This window comes from Lactuca sativa, chromosome 3, assembly GCF_002870075.4.
Source record: "Lactuca sativa cultivar Salinas chromosome 3, Lsat_Salinas_v11, whole genome shotgun sequence".
NCBI classification, from domain to species: Eukaryota; Viridiplantae; Streptophyta; class Magnoliopsida; order Asterales; family Asteraceae; genus Lactuca; species Lactuca sativa.
Genome location: NC_056625.2, coordinates 55,921,020 through 55,938,220, shown reverse-complemented (window position 1 = coordinate 55,938,220; position 17,201 = coordinate 55,921,020). Strand labels below are relative to the sequence as shown.

The 17,201-nt window shown below is 37.0% G+C and overlaps 3 protein-coding genes across 4 annotated transcripts; 2 read left to right on the top strand and 1 right to left on the bottom strand.

Annotated features, from left to right (window-relative positions):
* Nucleotides 1-7,515: 7,515 nt before the first annotated feature.
* Nucleotides 7,516-9,934, top strand: LOC111914453 (secretory carrier-associated membrane protein 1). Its single transcript, XM_023910192.2, has 12 exons — nucleotides 7,516-7,542; nucleotides 7,899-7,976; nucleotides 8,069-8,131; nucleotides 8,275-8,308; nucleotides 8,404-8,526; nucleotides 8,629-8,691; nucleotides 8,834-8,927; nucleotides 9,017-9,062; nucleotides 9,163-9,230; nucleotides 9,364-9,412; nucleotides 9,482-9,547; nucleotides 9,641-9,934. The coding sequence occupies exons 1-12, from the start codon at nucleotides 7,516-7,518 to the stop codon at nucleotides 9,725-9,727; spliced, it is 798 nt and encodes a 265-aa protein (XP_023765960.1). The 3' UTR covers nucleotides 9,728-9,934.
* A 126-nt stretch (nucleotides 9,935-10,060) lies between these two features.
* LOC111914512 (pentatricopeptide repeat-containing protein At1g73710) lies at nucleotides 10,061-13,225 on the top strand. 2 transcript variants are annotated; one of them, XM_023910247.3, is made up of 2 exons: nucleotides 10,080-10,203; nucleotides 10,286-13,225. In XM_023910247.3, coding segments are annotated over exons 1-2 (2,808 nt in total). In that variant the 5' UTR covers nucleotides 10,080-10,201; the 3' UTR covers nucleotides 13,092-13,225. The 2 variants fall into 2 exon arrangements, with proteins under 2 accessions (XP_023766014.1, XP_023766015.1); XM_023910246.3 differs by having other exon boundaries at nucleotides 10,061-13,225.
* Nucleotides 13,170-15,271, bottom strand: LOC111914513 (pentatricopeptide repeat-containing protein At1g03540). The gene has a single exon (XM_023910249.3). The coding sequence runs from the start codon at nucleotides 15,053-15,055 to the stop codon at nucleotides 13,244-13,246; it is 1,812 nt and encodes a 603-aa protein (XP_023766017.1). The 5' UTR covers nucleotides 15,056-15,271; the 3' UTR covers nucleotides 13,170-13,243.
* Between the last annotated feature and the right edge of the window lie 1,930 nt (nucleotides 15,272-17,201).

Genomic DNA, 17,201 nt, shown 5'->3' with positions numbered 1-17,201 from the left:
GAGGGTGATGACGTGGCTCGATCAGGGCCGTCGCTTGCTGATCACGGTCTGGTCTTCGGATTCGGACTCCTGGCCTCGCTACGCCTCGCGTACGAGAGGAACGCCCTGCGTCCGAGTACGCCCCGCGTTGGAAGAGGGTTACGCCCAACGGTCTTCGGTTGAGCGGTTCCGGAGCATGCCATGATGACCCATCCAAGGAGCGCCACCTGTTGTTCTTATCCGAGCCTTACGCCCCGCGTAGCCAAGGACTACGCCCAGCATAGTTCGAGGCCTCGCAGGCTATAAAACGGCAGCGAGGGCAGCCGGTTTTTCACACCAAAATTCATTCTCTCTCTAGTTTATTTCTCTCTCTAAGTGCCCTAAACCCTCCTAAACCCTAGGAAACCCCCCTAGCAGCCGAAGGAATCCCCGAGGCTCCCAGAGTCCCGAGAAAAAGGGTCTTTCATTTTCGAAACGTTGCTCCAAGCGAAACCCAATTTTCTTCAAAATTCGTTGTAACTGAGCTACGCTTACGCAATTTTTAATATAGCTTTCAAATAATTATAGTAATGTTATTAGGTCCTTAAAATAATTATTTGGGTTATTATTATAAGTTATATAAGTATCATTTAACGCTTATATAATAGTAATAATAGTCAGACTATTAATTAGTCGCGGTTATCGTTAGACTAAACCGTAGTGGTATTAATACTAGGTTTTATCGAAGGAAAATTGTTTTGAGAGTATCGAAGCGATGTCCGAGTGCTGAGTCACCAACGTATTAGGTGAGTGCATAGTCCCTTTCATCTTACACATAGATATGAAGTATTTTAATATAAATTACGTGTTATGTGTGCATATTGTCTGAATACTTGTTGTCTATGCTGGTGAAAGATTTTTATACATGTTTTAAATGATGTAAATTGTATAAAGTATTTTATATCTACAAAATATGTTGGGTAAAACATGGGTAGATGAATGATTGAGGGATAAAAGCTAAAATAGAGGAACATTAGTAGTATGGACCTAGTGCCCTATAGGTAAAGATTGGCAGCAATGGACCTAGTACCCTATAGATGAGCATTGGCAGCTGCGCCACAACCCGTAGATGTTTTAGATCTACGGTAAACGTCCTAGCAGCTGCGCTCTAAGGACAGTATCGGCAGTTGCGCCTAATAGGGAGCCTTATGACCATGACAGTAGCGTTTAAAGGTCAATACCGGCAGAAGCGCCTCATAGAAAAAGTCCCAATTCTGGCAGTTGCGCCTAAGTGATAATATTAGCAGCAGCGCTTGACCACTGTGTCATTGGCAACAATGGACTTCATATTGTTTCCTTAGGAATGAATGAACAAGGGTTAGCTGATCCTTAGGGTAAATCCTTAAGAAAATAATTTGGAATGGGTAATTGGGTTGATTGTTTGATGTTTAAATATAATAGTTATATTATTGTGGGTTGAAAACCCTATGTACTTACCAGGTTTCCCAACCTGACCCACTCAGTTTATTTATATCGCATGTGTTGATATGAAGTCACATTACACCGAGAGATTAAAGAGATATAGATCACTCGTGATAATGAATGTAAGTTCTGTTTATGCTTATGTTTCTGTATTGACGATGACATCCCAAATGTTTTAAAATAAATAAAAAAATATTTTTCTTCGGAAATGCTTTGATAACATGTTTTATTGGGAACAAATTCCGCAACATTTTTATTAAAAGAGGTACTCTGGTTTTTATAAAGCATAAACAAAATCGGTATTTTCTGGCCGTGAAAATGGGGATGTCACATGAAGGCCCGGTAAGGTGGTCCAGACATGCTAAAGGTTCTGTGAGCGGTTTAGATAGGCTGAAGGCTCGGTGAGGCGGTCCATACATGTTGAAGGCTCTGTGTGCATTCTGTTATTTGTATATGTTATATGTTTGGGTGTTTGTACTTTGGGGGAACTCACTACGTTTCGTGCTTACAATTTTTGTTTATGGTTTCAGGTACTTCAGTGGATCGTGACAAGGTGAAGGCGTGGTCGTACACATCCTCGCGTTTTGGACTTATGATTTCTGGGAAACTCTGGTAATGTGAATGTTTTGAAAACTACGCTGAAAGAGATTCTAATTTTTAAATAATGTTTTGGGAACAACGGCTTTTGTAAACATTTTTTTTTTAAAAAAAAAGATTGTTTTGAAAAGTATAATTTTATGAACTTATATGGATGTTACAATATGAATATCCAAAATACTCATAAAAATAGTTTGAGAACTAGTTATTTTATTATGGGTGTACTAATGTTAAAGAATTAATGTCACCCAGATTGGATCTTGTGGGATTTAAACATAGATCAACTCTATTTAAAAGTGTTTCATACCAAACAATTACAAATATGTCACCTTGATGGTGGTTCTATATGTTTTACTTAATGTAACACTTCCTTGCATAATCATGAATAGTAAAACATTTTGCAAAATTTTCATTCCACAAATATTATATATTTAGTATTTAACTAAACATTTGTTTTTATGTCCTACAAACTACAATAAAATATCTATAAGATTTATACAAAATCTATATCTTACGGTCTACGATATTTCGTAGCGGTCTTATGAGAAATACTATTTATGGTCAAGCCCTAACCATAACTCAAATACTTCAAAAAATATTCAAACATATGATTTTGCACCTTTTAAAGAACGATGGATGTTTTTGTTTCACTCTTGTCTTTTGCCTTTAAAAATAATATCAAATTTAACAATACATATAAGATCATATGTAAATTAGCAATGAAACATTAAAAACCAAATTAGGTTGTTCATTTATCATTTAACACCAAAACATTGTTATATAGTAAATTATTTCAAGTTCGAAGGAAAATAAAAAATGATGAACATCAACATTTAAGATATTTAGCTTCAAAATGATGACATTTAGAACGTTAAGAGTTGTAATATTAAAACAGCAAAGTGAATAGAACAGCATATGATTACCTACAAAATATATGTCTTGCGCCTATGATATTTTATAGCGGCCTAATGAACTTTACTATCTATTGCCAAGCCCCAATGAAGTGAATGAACTATACTATCTATTGCCAAGTACTTCAAAAAAAAAGTTACAAACACATTTCATCATTTATTTAGTTTATTTGTTTCTTATTTTATCTAATACTATAAGGTAGTTTCTATTTTTTTTTCACAGTAAGTTTTAAAAATTTTCCTATATAAATACTAAATAGAATTAAAAATTTAGATAGGTCTCGGAAAAACACATTGTTACAAGCTAGCTCCCCCATGACAACAAAAATGTTAGGGACTGTTTTGCGGGATCTGAATTTTTAAGATCTGAATTTTTAAGAGGTCTGAATGTTTAAAAGGATCTTGATTTTTAAGATATGAAATTTTATTATGATTTTTGGTTGGAACCTCTGAATTGTTATCTGAATTATAAAAATGATTATTTTACCCTTGTATATTATTATTTTCTGAAAAAATGTTTTTGTTTAGAATATAACCGGACCAACTTCTTGGATAATATATATATATATATATATATATATATATATATATATATATATATATATATATATATATATATATATATATTAACAAATCTAATCCAATTAGCAATCATAGTTGCTTTGTTTTGGATGACATTGCTTTAACTAAATAGATTTTTCAAAATATAATTGTCTAAGAGAAAGAAGTGAAAGTTTGACTCTATAGTAAAGAAATCAATAAAAGTACATTACTTAAATTTTTTTTAAAACTGATTTCGCATAAACTATCTATTGAACACAAATATAATGAATGGTTCTTTGACTGAAACCAAGACAAAGTCTGAGATATTGAATTTAGGTTATTAATAAAATCAAGAAATAAATCAACATCTAGAACATGAACAACCCAAAAGTCACGACTTCTTATGGGGTCGTTTGATTTGGGTTTATGAGGAATCACAGCCTTTTCACGGACGAGAATCTTACCAGTTGGAGCAGATGGGGTGTTGGTGTTGTGAGAGGTCAATTATAAGGGTGATGGTACTTGTAACTCCCGTAGATCCGGGCTAGTCAAATTAGAGGCAATAAGTGTCGAAAATGACTTTTCGGCAAAATATTATTTAGAATAAATAATCTTAACCAAGTTGTAGAATATGTCACAAGGTTTCCGTACGTATAAAGAACACCGAAATCCGAGTTATAACAAAGAAGTTATGACCCGTCGAAGTTTTACGGCAAAACCGACACGGCACCAGGAAGCGTAAATATTGAATTTACAATAGAGCGAGTTTTAGCCTTAGCGATCTAAACGTAAGTCGTAGAATACGTTAAACCGAGAGCGTTCATAAAAAGAACGCCCAAATCTGACTTCATATGAAAAAGTTATGATTTTTCGAAGTTTCGGCTTAGCAATGTACAGCATGAAATTCAAATATTAGATCGAGTGGTTTTTGGACGACACAACCTAAACGAGAATCGAAGATCTCGTTAATAGTAGCATAACGATAAAAAGACAGACGAAAACAGACGTCGGATGAAGAAGTTATGAATTTTTAACGGACCAATCGTGTCCCGGTCTGTTAATAACATAACTTTTAAAATAAAGTCAAAATTAGCCGACGGAGTCTAAACGAAAGTTGTAGAATACATTCCCACCTTCGCGTGGATATAAAGAACATCGAAAACGGAGCTCGCACACGAAAGTTACGAATTTTTAAAGTTTGTACTCGATTTTGTGAGATCTAATACGAAGTCGTTGACGTGGCGCTTTCCCAGCCATCCGATGATAATTGCTGAAGTCGCCTCAGATCGTGACACGTAACCCCTCGCTACGCCCAACGTCCGGTCTCGTACGCGTCGCGTTCGCATAACCCTACTCTGTCCAGGAGAAGCCACGTCGCACCACCGAGCCTTCGCCACCTGGTCTTCTTATCCGAAGTTACGCCCCGCGTAGTGCGAAGCCTCGCACCTATAAAATGGGTGCGAGGGCAGCCGCTTTTTCACACCAAAAATCACTTCTCTCTCTAGGATCTCAAACCACCCCTAAACCCTAAGTAAACCCTTAGCTCCCGAATGAAGCCCCGAGGCTCCCGGAGTCCCGAGAAAAATGGTCTTTCGGTTTCGAAATACTGCTCCGAGCAAAACCCAGTTTTCTTTAAAATTCGTTGTAACTGAGCTACGCTTACGCAAATTTTAATATAGCTTTCAAATAATTATAGTAATGTTATTAGGTCCTTAAAATAATTATTTGAGCTATTATTATGAGTTATATAAGTATCGTTTAACGCTTATATAATAGTAATAATAGTCAGACTATTAATTTGTCGCGGTTATCGTTAGACTAAACTCTAGTGGTATTGATACTAGGTTTTATCGAAGGAAAATTGTTTTGAGAGTATCGAAGCGTTGTCCGAGTGCTGAGTCACCACCTTTCAAGTGAGTGCATAGTTACTTTCATCTTACACATAGATATGAAATATTTTATATAAACTACTTGCTATGTGTGCATATTATCTGAATACTTGCTGTTTATGCTGGATGAACGTTTTATACATGTTTTAAATGATTTAAACTGTATACGTATTTTATATATACGAATATGTTGGGTATGCCATGGGTAGATGAATGATGAGAGATAAAAGATGATATGAGTAAACATTGACAGCTATATACTTAGTGCCTAATAAACATCGGCAGGTATGGACTTAGTGCCTATTCGACAAACACCGGTAGCTATGGACTTAGTACCTGATAGGAATTGGTAGCTATGGACTTAGTACCTATTAGATAAACATTGGTAGCTATGGATTTAGTACCCGATGAATAAACTATAGCAGCTATGGAATTAGTGTTTTACGAACGAGCATTGGCAGCTATGGATTTAGTGCCAGTCCTATATCCCTGGAAGCAAGAGACTTCAGAATAAACATAGTTGACTCTTAGGATAGATCCTTAAGAGTAAAGAAGATAATGGGGATGTGTAATTGGGTTGATTGTTTGATTGTTTAAACATAATAATTATATTATTGTAGGTTGAAAACCTATGTACTCACCAGGTTTCCCAACCTGACCCACTCAATTTATTTATATCACAGGTGTTGATATGAAGTCACATTACACTGAGAGATTAAAGAGATGTAGATCACTAGTGTAAATAAATGTAAGTTTCGTTTATGCTTATGTTTCTGTATTGACGATGACATCCCAAACGTTTTAAAATGAATAAAATATGTTTCTTCGAAAATGTTTTGATAACGTATTTTTCGTGTTTTTTCTGGGAACAAATTCCGTAACATTTTTATGAAAAGAAGTACTCTAATTTTTACAAAGCATAAACAAAATCGGTCTTTTCTGGCCGTGAAAAATGGGGATGTCACAGTACTGTACGATCAACTGGGTTGTGCAGTGGCATAGGAGATGTGTGAATCAGAGATGTTGGCGGTCAAAGTTAAGTTAGGGCAAAAGAAGGAAAAAAACTCGAATAAATCGGTGGTAGCCAGTGCAAGAGTAGGTCGGAATTGGTCAGCGCTAGAATTGGTCGGAGATGGGAGCTGCTGGCGAAGGGCTGGTGGAGGTTGCAAATCATCGGAGGGGGTGGGGGGGGGGGGGGGGAGAGTTGTGAGAAAGGGAAGAAGCGTAGGGTAAAAAAGGAACAAATGCGTCTTTTTTATTTTGAGACACATCCCCACATTTGAAATATTAAGAGCCTTCTTAAAAATTAAGAGACAAAAATTAAGATGTTACCAAACAATCTAAATGTGAATTTTTAAGAGCTTTCCTCTTAATTTCTGACTTAAAAGACTACCAAACTATCACTTAGTTTGAACTAAAACATCAAATAAACGACTCAATAGGTTTAATTGGACTTAGTCAATTGATTTCATGTTCCAAACCATGTTCCGATTTCATATTTTCTGAAACTTACTCACCGGGTCATGAAGAAATGAATTTTCCAACTTGCTTTTGTTCAACCCGTTTATTTGGTTGTCAATACCCCCTTGCATTAGGAACTTATTTAGTATGCAAAATACAATTTGGACTAAAATTGAAATCAAGAAATATTCATAAAAATTGGCAACAAATATGACCATATTTTTTTTGACCATATTTTTTTGCTAATAACAAAAATGATTATTACTTTCGTAATCCATCAAGTTGTGAATTACAAAATTGCATCCAAATAAACCCTAAAAACTTTTTAAAAAGTTATTGAGCAAGTTTATGGACTGAACTTGCAGTATGAGCAAGTTCAGGGATTTAATTTGTAACTTGTTCAAAATTTGACTACCTATTGACCGAAGATGTTACGAGTCAAACCGAGTGGAGCACCGAAATAGGCAAAGGCCGCTATATTAACCATACGAATGAAGCCTTTTCAAGCTCTCTCACCCGCCAAAAACCTTCCCATTTTCTTTCCTATGAATTATCTTCCTACCAAATCAAACAAGCTTCGATCTTATTCAATTACCCATTAATTTCTTTAACTAATTTCAAAACAACATTGCAAGAAATCACCAATTGTTGCATCATTTTCTGATTTTCATCCAATGGGTAGCCGTAACGATCCCAATGAGGTAATCCAATTTCATTATCTAATTTATTTCTCAAATTAACATTTTGTTTTATGATATCCCAAAAGGTGAGATTTTTGTTTATTGCATTCATGGGTTTTAGGAGTCTTGTTCTTGATTGCTATGACGCTATCGTATCCATTCGTGATTCAGTTTTGTTATTCTGGTTTTTGGGTTTTAAAACCTGAGATAATTAACGGTTTAACATAAATAGAATCGTTGCTTTTTGTGTCATTTGTTTCTTTGAATATGCTTTTCTGTTATTACATTGAAATTTTCAAAAACCCATGCGAGGTTTCTTATATTTTTTGTGTTTGCATACATTTCTTGAATATCTATTAATTCATGGAAATCATCAGAATCCTACTGCAACCTCAAATCCATCGTCACTTCCCCCAGAAGGTACAACTGTTGATATCCCTATTAATAACACCAAGGTAATATATTTACTCATATGCCCCCACATTGTCCTTAATTTAGGCATAATTATGGCTTTTTCTCAAATGTTTTCCATTTATCTTGCATTTAGGATTTGAAAGCTATAGAAAAGGAACTCCAGGATAAAGAAGCTGAACTGAAAAGGAGGGAAGAGGTGCATGTTCTTTAACTTAGGAACTTCAAATCACACACACACATATTTATATATATCATTTAGACTTCAGAATTTTTTTACTTATATTCATTTTCAACTGTGATTATGCCATTGTTTTTTATGAACACATGTTCATCATGCAGGAGCTAAAGAAGAGGGAGGAGGCAATTGCAAAATGTAATGCAATTAGTTATTGAAAAAATATATTTTTTTTTCTTATCTAATGTGAGAGTGATGCACATAAATCTTGCTAACATTTATCTGTTTTGCAGCTGGAGTTGTTATAGAGGAAAACAATTGGCCACCTTTTTACCCTATAATCCATCACAACATAAAATCCGAAATTCCTATCCATTTACAGAAAGTACAATATGTTGCATTTGGTTCATGGCTAGGTGTGTAAATGTAGTTATCTTCAAGCTCTACAATATTTAATTTTCAAAATTTTTTTATTTTTTCTTGTTCGTTTATACTTTCATCATTTGTAACATTTGAAGGTATCATAGTATGCCTTGTATGGAATCTTATAGCAGTGTCTGTTGCCTGGTTCGAAGGAGAAGGTATATACCCTTTCTCTATTAGGTCATTCTTTCTGCATTAAGTCAAAAAAAAAAAAACATTTGTGTATAGATTACTGAAATAATTATCTTTTTTGTTCTTTTCTTTTTCTTTTTTCCTTTTCATGTATATATTAATGAACAGGTGTTACAATCTGGCTATGTGCTGTTATCTACATCATATTAGGAATTCCAGGGTCATACATTTTATGGTATCGTCCTTTGTATCGAGCCACTAGGTATAACTCCAATCTTTACTAGTCAAATTAACACATTTATTCGTGATATAAGTTGTAATATTTTTCTTTATTATTTTCTTTATTCACAGGAGCGATAGCGCTGTAAAGTTTAGTTTCTTTCTCATAACATACAGCGTAAGCTCCATGTCATCTTTATTATTATTATCATTATTATTATTTTTGCTTTACTTCTTTGTGACAAAAATTTGCATGTGAAACATTTCTATTGGTGTAGTTTCACGTCTTCTTTTGTGCTTTTGCTTCACTTGCTCCTCCTATATTCATCGAAGGGAAATCAATCACGTAAGTTACATTTCATAACGATTATTTTTATTATTTTTCTTCACATTTTTCTGTAAATGATAAGATATGAGAAAGAGAATGACACGTGTCTTATAAATCTGATTCTTGATTTGGGTTTAATTATATATTACAGAGGGATTTTGCCAGCTTTTAATCTTCTAGTAGGAAATGCTATGCTTGGGGTACGTAGTAATATTTAAAAGAAAACACTTATTCAACATTATATGTTCATCATCCGACTTCATTTTCAGGGTATCTACCTCATTGGATTTGGATTTTTTTTCATTGAAACAGCAATCAGCATCTGGGTTATTCAGGTTTGAAATATTGATCTTCATCTTCTGATCAGATCATGATCTTCCCCTTTTTTCTTTAATTTCAATTTATGTGGTTTTTTTATGGATATGTAGCAAGTTTATTCATACTTCCGTGGTAGTGGAAAAGCTGCAGAGATGAAACGTGAGGCTACAAGGTCAACTATGATGGCAGCATTATGACATGCATGATCGAAGAAAAACACTTTTCAAGAACTCTTAACACATGTGTATATATAGTTAGATGCTAAGTTAGTTTCATTTTTTAATTTATTTGTTGCAAAGATTTAATATCTTGATGGTAATTTTGGGTCTTAGAACTTGTATTCTACCGTATGTTTATACAGTTAAATGTAGAGCTCTTTGTAATTATTGAAACCCAAGGTAAAGTCTTGTAAAATGTAAACTTGTCACGGGAAAAGGAAAGAGATAAACATAGGTGCAAAAAATGAAAAGTTGTAATAATTCAAGGGTTTTCATGAAATTATTTTAAATAAAACAAATAGCAGTGGAGAAACTGAAGGCTTCTCGTAGAGGAACGAAGGCTGGAACCTGCAAGCCGAAAAAAGCCGCCATAATGCTTCAAACTTGCAGTTACAGAGAAGTTAGCCGGGAGAATCTGCACAGACCATATAATTTACAGGCTGTTTCTTCGACATGTAAGCTTCAAACCTTTAACCCTTGGTTCAATTTGATTTCTGTTCAAAGGTTTTATGGAAAACCTGATAAATTCCCCAATAGGGTTTATCTGGGTTTCAACTTCAAGCTTCAAATTCGTTCAAAAACTGAGTGTTCAACCACGAGTACTGTTAGTACCATCAGAAATACTGTAGGTAATTACAGTTCTAATCATAAGAAGAATAAGAAGAGATATGGAGGTCTACTGCCTTCGATTTTAAAGTCTTTGGATTCGGATTCCGAAGACGATGTTGATAAAACCCTGAATTTATACTACGGGAAACTAAATCCTAAAGAACAGACGGTGATTCTCAAAGAACAAAGGAGCTGGGAAAGGGTTATTAGAGTTTTCGAGTGGATGAAATCACAGCCGGAGTATTCACCTAATGTGATTCACTACAACGTTGTTCTTCGTGCCCTAGGTCGTGCCAGGAAATGGGATGAATTAAGACGTTGCTGGATTGACATGGCTGATAAGGGTGTTTTCCCAACTAATAACACATATGGAATGCTCGTTGATGTGTATGGAAAAGCAGGTCTTGTGAAAGAAGCTCTTTTATGGATTAAACACATGAAGCTTAGAGGCATCTTTCCCGATGAAGTCACCATGAACACAGTGGTTCGAGTATTGAAAGATGGAGGTGAGTATGATCGAGCAGATCGATTTTACAAAGATTGGTGTGTTGGTATTGTTGAGTTAAATGATTTGGAATTTGATTCATGTTCAGAACCCATTAGTTTGACTCAGTTCTTGTTGACCGAGCTTTTTAGAACTGGTGGGAGAGATCATACAAAGAGTATGATTACAGAAAACTCTGTTCAAAAGCCTCGTTTAACAGCCACTTACAACACTTTGATTGATTTATATGGGAAAGCAGGGAGATTAAAAGATGCAGGCGATGTGTTCGCTGAAATGCTTCAGTCAGGAATCGCTATGGATACAATCACTTTCAACACAATGATCTTTACTTGTGGGAGTCATGGGAATTTATCAGAAGCTGAATCTTTGTTGTATAAAATGGAAGAAAGAGGAATATCTCCCGATACAAAAACATACAACATCTTTTTATCTCTATATGCTGCCATGGGAGACATAGATGAAGCTCTTAAATGCTACAGAAAGATCCGTGAAGTGGGTCTTTTTCCAGATGTTGTAACTCATAGAGCTGTTCTTCAAATTCTATGTGAAAGAAGAATGACCGATGAAGTCGAAAATGTAATTAAAGAAATCGAAAAATCCGGTTTATATATCGATAACCACTCTGTTCCAATTCTCATTAAAATGTATGTGGAAGAAGGGTTAATCGATTGTGCAAAGTTTATATTTGAAAAGTGTCATAAAAAAGGCGGATTATCTTCTAAAACTTATGCTGCAATTATAGACGCGTATGCTGAAAAGGGACTTTGGACAGAAGCTGAATATGTTTTTAATTGTGAACGCGATTTAATCGATATAATCGAGTATAATGTCATGATTAAAGCATATGGAATCGCGAAATTACACGATCGAGCTTTTTCATTATTTAAAGGGATGAAAAGTCAAGGGATTTGGCCCGATGAGTGCACTTACAACTCCTTGATTCAAATGTTTGCCGGGGGCGATTTGGTAAATGAAGCACACAATCTTTTACACGAAATGCAAGAATCCGGTTTTAAACCCTCGTGTTTGACTTTTTCCGGGATCATTTCATGTTATTCTCGTTTAACCATGGTTAACGAATTAGACGAGATTTACCATGAAATGGTTAAATCTGGGGTTAAACCGAATGAAATTGTATTCGGTTCTTTAATAAACGGATTTGCAGAAACCGGGAATCTCGAAGACGCGCTTCGGTATTACAAAATCATGCAAGAATCCGGTTTTTCACCAAATCAAGTAATTTTAACTTCTTTAATCAAAGCGTATAGTAAAACCGGAATTGTGGAAGGAGCAAGAACAATTTACAAGAAAATGAAGGAATTACCGGGTGGGCCCGATGTGGTGGCATCGAATAGCATGATCAATCTTTATGCTGATTTTGGCATGGTATCAGAAGCCATTTTGATATTCGATGATTTGAAAAAAACACATAAAGCAGACGCGGTTTCTTTTTCTACCATGATTTATGTTTACAAAAACATGGGTATGCTTGACGAAGCTATTGAAGTTGTAGAAAACATGAAAGATTCCGGTTTGTTAACCGATTGTGCTTCGTTCAATAAAGCCATGGCATGTTACGCCACCACCGGCCGCCTCCTCGAGTGCGGTGAAATGTTGCGGGAGATGGTGGTGACACGGAAGCTCCTCCCAACTGCCGGAACTTTTAAGGTGTTGTTCACGGTGTTGAAGAAAGGCGGTATTCCGGCGGAAGGGGTGGAGCAGCTCGAGGCGGCTTACCGGGAAGGGAAGCGGTATTCCGGTGAGGCGGTGGTGGCGTTGGTCTTTTCGGTGGTTGGTTTGAGTTTGAGCTCTTTATCGTTGGAGTTTTTTGAAAGCTTTGAGATGGGATTGGATGTTTTTGTGTATAATGTTGGGATTTATGTTTATGGGGGTTTGGGGAGGGTTGATGAGGCATTGAAGGTGTTTATGAAGATGCAAGATGAAGGTTTGGGGGCTGATGTTGTTACTTATATATATTTGGTGGGTTGTTATGGGAAAGCGGGGATGGTTGAAGGGGTGAAACGGGTTTATAGTAAGTTAAAATATGGGGAGATTGATCCGAATGAGTCTTTGTTTAAAGCGGTTATTGAAGCTTATAAAGTTGTGAACAGGCATGATCTTGCTGAATTGGTTGACCAGGAAATGAGGTTGACTTTTCAGACTGAATCATTGCCGGATTCTGGGAGTGAAGATGAAGTAGGGGAAGCTTCTGTAAGTTTATCTGTGTGAACAAAATGAGAATTTGGTATGTATTCATATAAACGATATGTATATACCTTTTGTTGTGTTATTCAATGTTTAGACCAATTTAGTTGATTAAAAAAAATTATAGATAACATAAATATCTTTGAGAGTTTGAATCCTGTGATTATGTGAGCTAACTACACCACATCTATATCTATCCAACTTTTCCCAAGTGTTTTCTGAATCCCTCTCTCTTTCATAACCCCGATAATCTTATCCGATTCACTCCACCTTCCAATCGCTCTATACACATTACTCAAAAGAACATAACTCAAATGATAATCCGGATCCAACTCCATCATCTTCTTACCCACCCTTTCTGCAACAATAAAATCACTACTCGTACTACAAGCACCAAGAAGTGTTGTCCACAAAGACTTATCATCTTCAAATCTTGACTCCATTATCAAACTTTCAGCTTCTGCAATAAGCCCAGCTCGCCCTAACAAATCAACCATGCAACTATAATGAGCAACATCGCCTTCAATTCCATACTTTTTCTTCATTATCATAAAATACTCTCTCCCTTCATCGACCAAACCAGCATGACTACAACCAGAAAGAACACCAATGAAACTAATCCCATCTGGTTTCATTCCTTCATTCATCATATCATTAAACATCTGAATAGCATCTAAACCTTGTCCATTTTGAGCAAACCCGCTGATTATTGAGTTCCATGTTATTAGATTTCTAACTTCCATTTGTTTAAAGAGTTTATAAGCAAAATCTATGCTTCCACACTTTGCGTAAAGGTCAACTAAAGCTGATTCTATGATAACGTATCGACATCCATGCCTCCTTAAATACTGGCAATGAACCTCTTTTCCTTGTCTAACAGATGCCAACCCTGCACATGCGCGAATTAGGGTTCCAAAACTGTAAAGATCGACCTCTTTTATTTCTCTGAAAAGGTTGATAACAGTATCGAAATCACCCTTTTGGCAATACCCATTAAGGAGTGCACACCAGCTTACTGAATTTGGTTTGGACATTCTATCGAACACTTGGCGGGATTTGTTTAAAGATCCACATTTACCATACATGTCGATTAAACTGCTGTCCACAACCACGTTATCTTGGATTCCAGAAGTGATGAGTTTGGAATGAATTTCTTTACCTTGCTTTAATCTTCCTAAGTTCGCACAAGCTGATAGAATTGTTCCAAATGTGTAGCTGTCTGGCCACATTTTATGCTTCCTTAGTATTGAGAGAAAAAAACCTAATGCTTCTTCGAACAGATCGTTTTTTGTAAAGGCGGAAATTACTGTAGTCCAACAAATGGGATCTGGTTCGAGCAATTCATCGAACAGGTTACGTGCATCATAGGGGGTGTAGTTTCTGCCGTACATGTCGATCAATGAGCTAGCAATTACATGATTGTTATCGAAACCAAGTCGAAAGACAATCGCATGGCATACGCGACCTTGATTTACGTCTCCCAGCTCCGAACACGCCTTGATCACCGAAGACAATGTGAAGCCATTTGGTTCAACACCGAGTCCCAACATTCCTTTAAACAAATCAAGCGAACACCTTGGTTTCCCAACACGAATAAACCCCGAAATCATGGAAGTCCAAGAGACAACGTCTTTAAAATACAGTCCATCGAAAACCCGTTTAGTTTCGATGAAGTCGGAGCTTAGTTTGAAGTAAAGTGCGAGTAGGCTGTTGCCTACGAAGCGGTCGGTTTCGAGTCCAGTCTTGATGACATGCGAGTGCAGTTGGAGGCCATAGTTGAATGACTGGCACTTTGTGCATGTTTGCAAGAGAGTAGCGTAGAGGAGTGGTTTTTGGTTGAAATTTTTGTGGGAATGAATGGAGTTTAGGAGATGTATGGCGTCGAAAAGTAGGTCGTTTTTGCAGAGAGATATAATGTCGCGTTCAACGGTCGGTTGGAGCTTGAAAGGTGTGAAAGAACTGTGATGGCGCCGTATTAGGAGATTCATGAAGCTCTGGGATAAACGGAGATCCTGAGGAGAGTGATGATGTTATAGGAAGGAATTGCAAGTGGAAAATGATTTGTATACAAAAAATACCAATTAATTTTTTTACAAGAAATACAATTAATATGTGTTGCCAATATTGTTCTTACATTCTACACATCATATTATTGGCAACCGGTTACAACATGTAATACATTTATTTTTCATATTAAAAAAATAAAAAGTGTATGTGGAAATTATTAATGAATATCATACTATTACACCCATTTATGTCTAATTACATGGCTATTACACCCGTCTCCCTTAAAACACTCTCAAAATGCTCAGTGAAAATTAGGGTTTCTAAAACATGTAGTCAAAAATTTTCTCGCGCAATTGAAGCCTTTCTTTGAGAGATCAATGATGGCTAGTCCATCTAATGCAAACGAAACAACTTCTTTTTTTACAATAAATGTTCACTACGAAGGAATATTTCCCCCCAAACCCTTGTATACTTCCAACATATAAAAACTTCAATTAGCGATGTTGATTTTGGTGGAATTGAATTCAACGAGTTCTGTAACGTCCCAAAAATACCGGTTAAAAATTTCATTTTTAATTTAGGTTAATACATAGAAACATCATTACAAAACATTCATAACAATAATCTATGTCTGAAAACCGGTAATATCATAGTAATAATTCAGAGTACATCCCAGAAATCCATAGTGCGGAAAACAAGAGTGTGTGTGTGTTATGCCGCTACCGTGCCGGCTCCTTTCCCCTAGCTGAAGAGGTACCTGAAACAACAACTAAAAAACGTAAGCACAAAGCTTAGTGAGTTCCTCATCGTACCACATATCATACAGACACATAACATACATACTGCCAGGCTATTCTGGGGTGCCTGACTACCCGGTACGGCCATTCTGGGGTGTCGACTACCCGTGCGGTCATTCTGGGGTGCCGTCTACCCGTGTCAAGCTATTCTGGGGTGCTGACTACCCGTCGGTCCTGACAACCGATCATCGGGGACTATTTCACCCCCTACTGCTACTTACACATATATCATAACATAACAAATTATCAGACATATATGGGGTGTCTGAACTACCCTTCGGTCCTAACAACCAAACTCTACTTCTATCACATATAACACATCATACTAGCATATAACATATAGTGTAGTAGCAAACCTAGATGATATCACAAAGACATTCATCTAACGTACAACTCCTACTGGTGGGCCGGCATTGTGGCCGTAGACCCACCGCTACTGGAAGGTAACTCACCTCAAAGTAGCTGCTGATCTTATCGGGAACTGACTGTCTACTGCTGTTGCAGCTGCTCCGGACGTCCTCCGGCTATAATTCCCACAAAACGATCAGTCAAACACTGCTAGATGTACTTAGGGTAAAATGACCCTTTTACCCTTGACCAAGTCGAAATCCAAGTCAAAGTCAACTTCCAGTTGACTGGACTCGCCGAGTCCTTCCCTTACTAATCCGGTCCTACTCGCCAAGTCCATCTCCCCACTCACCGAGTCACCCTTGACTCACCACTCGGGACTATGGGGCCGACTCGAGTCCCGACTCGCCGAGTCCGCGAGCAACTCGCCGAGTTCCTTGAGCGGATCCCCTACTCGCTTCCAATCCACACCAGAACACCCCATACGAGGGTTTGGGGTTTTGGACTACGTTACACGGTTAATTCCGCGTGCAGGTACGAAGGGTTGAACCTTCAACGCTAAAACCCCTCTTGCTCTGTGAAAGTTCATATGACTCGTCGAGTTTGAAGAACAACTCGGCGAGCTCCAGGCAATCTTCATAGGACTCGTCGAGTTGTTCATCCAACTCGCCGAGTCTAGGACCATCTTCATAGAACTCGTCGAGTTCCCCTTTAGGACTCGCCGAGTCCCTCGACCCATTTCCCGAGTAGGCCAGATCTGAGACATGCAACGCTTTAAAACCACATATCTATGGTCCTAGGGCATGTTTACCACGTAAAGTTGCAAACTTTACGTGCATGCATGGCCCTATGAGCTCAAACATGCAATTCCAAGCTCTTTAAGAGGTCCTACACTCAATTGGGACCTCAATCACCTCAACCACAGAGACTTTATGCTACTAGGATGTCCAAAAGGTCTAAATCCGAAGTCCTTGCAGAACAT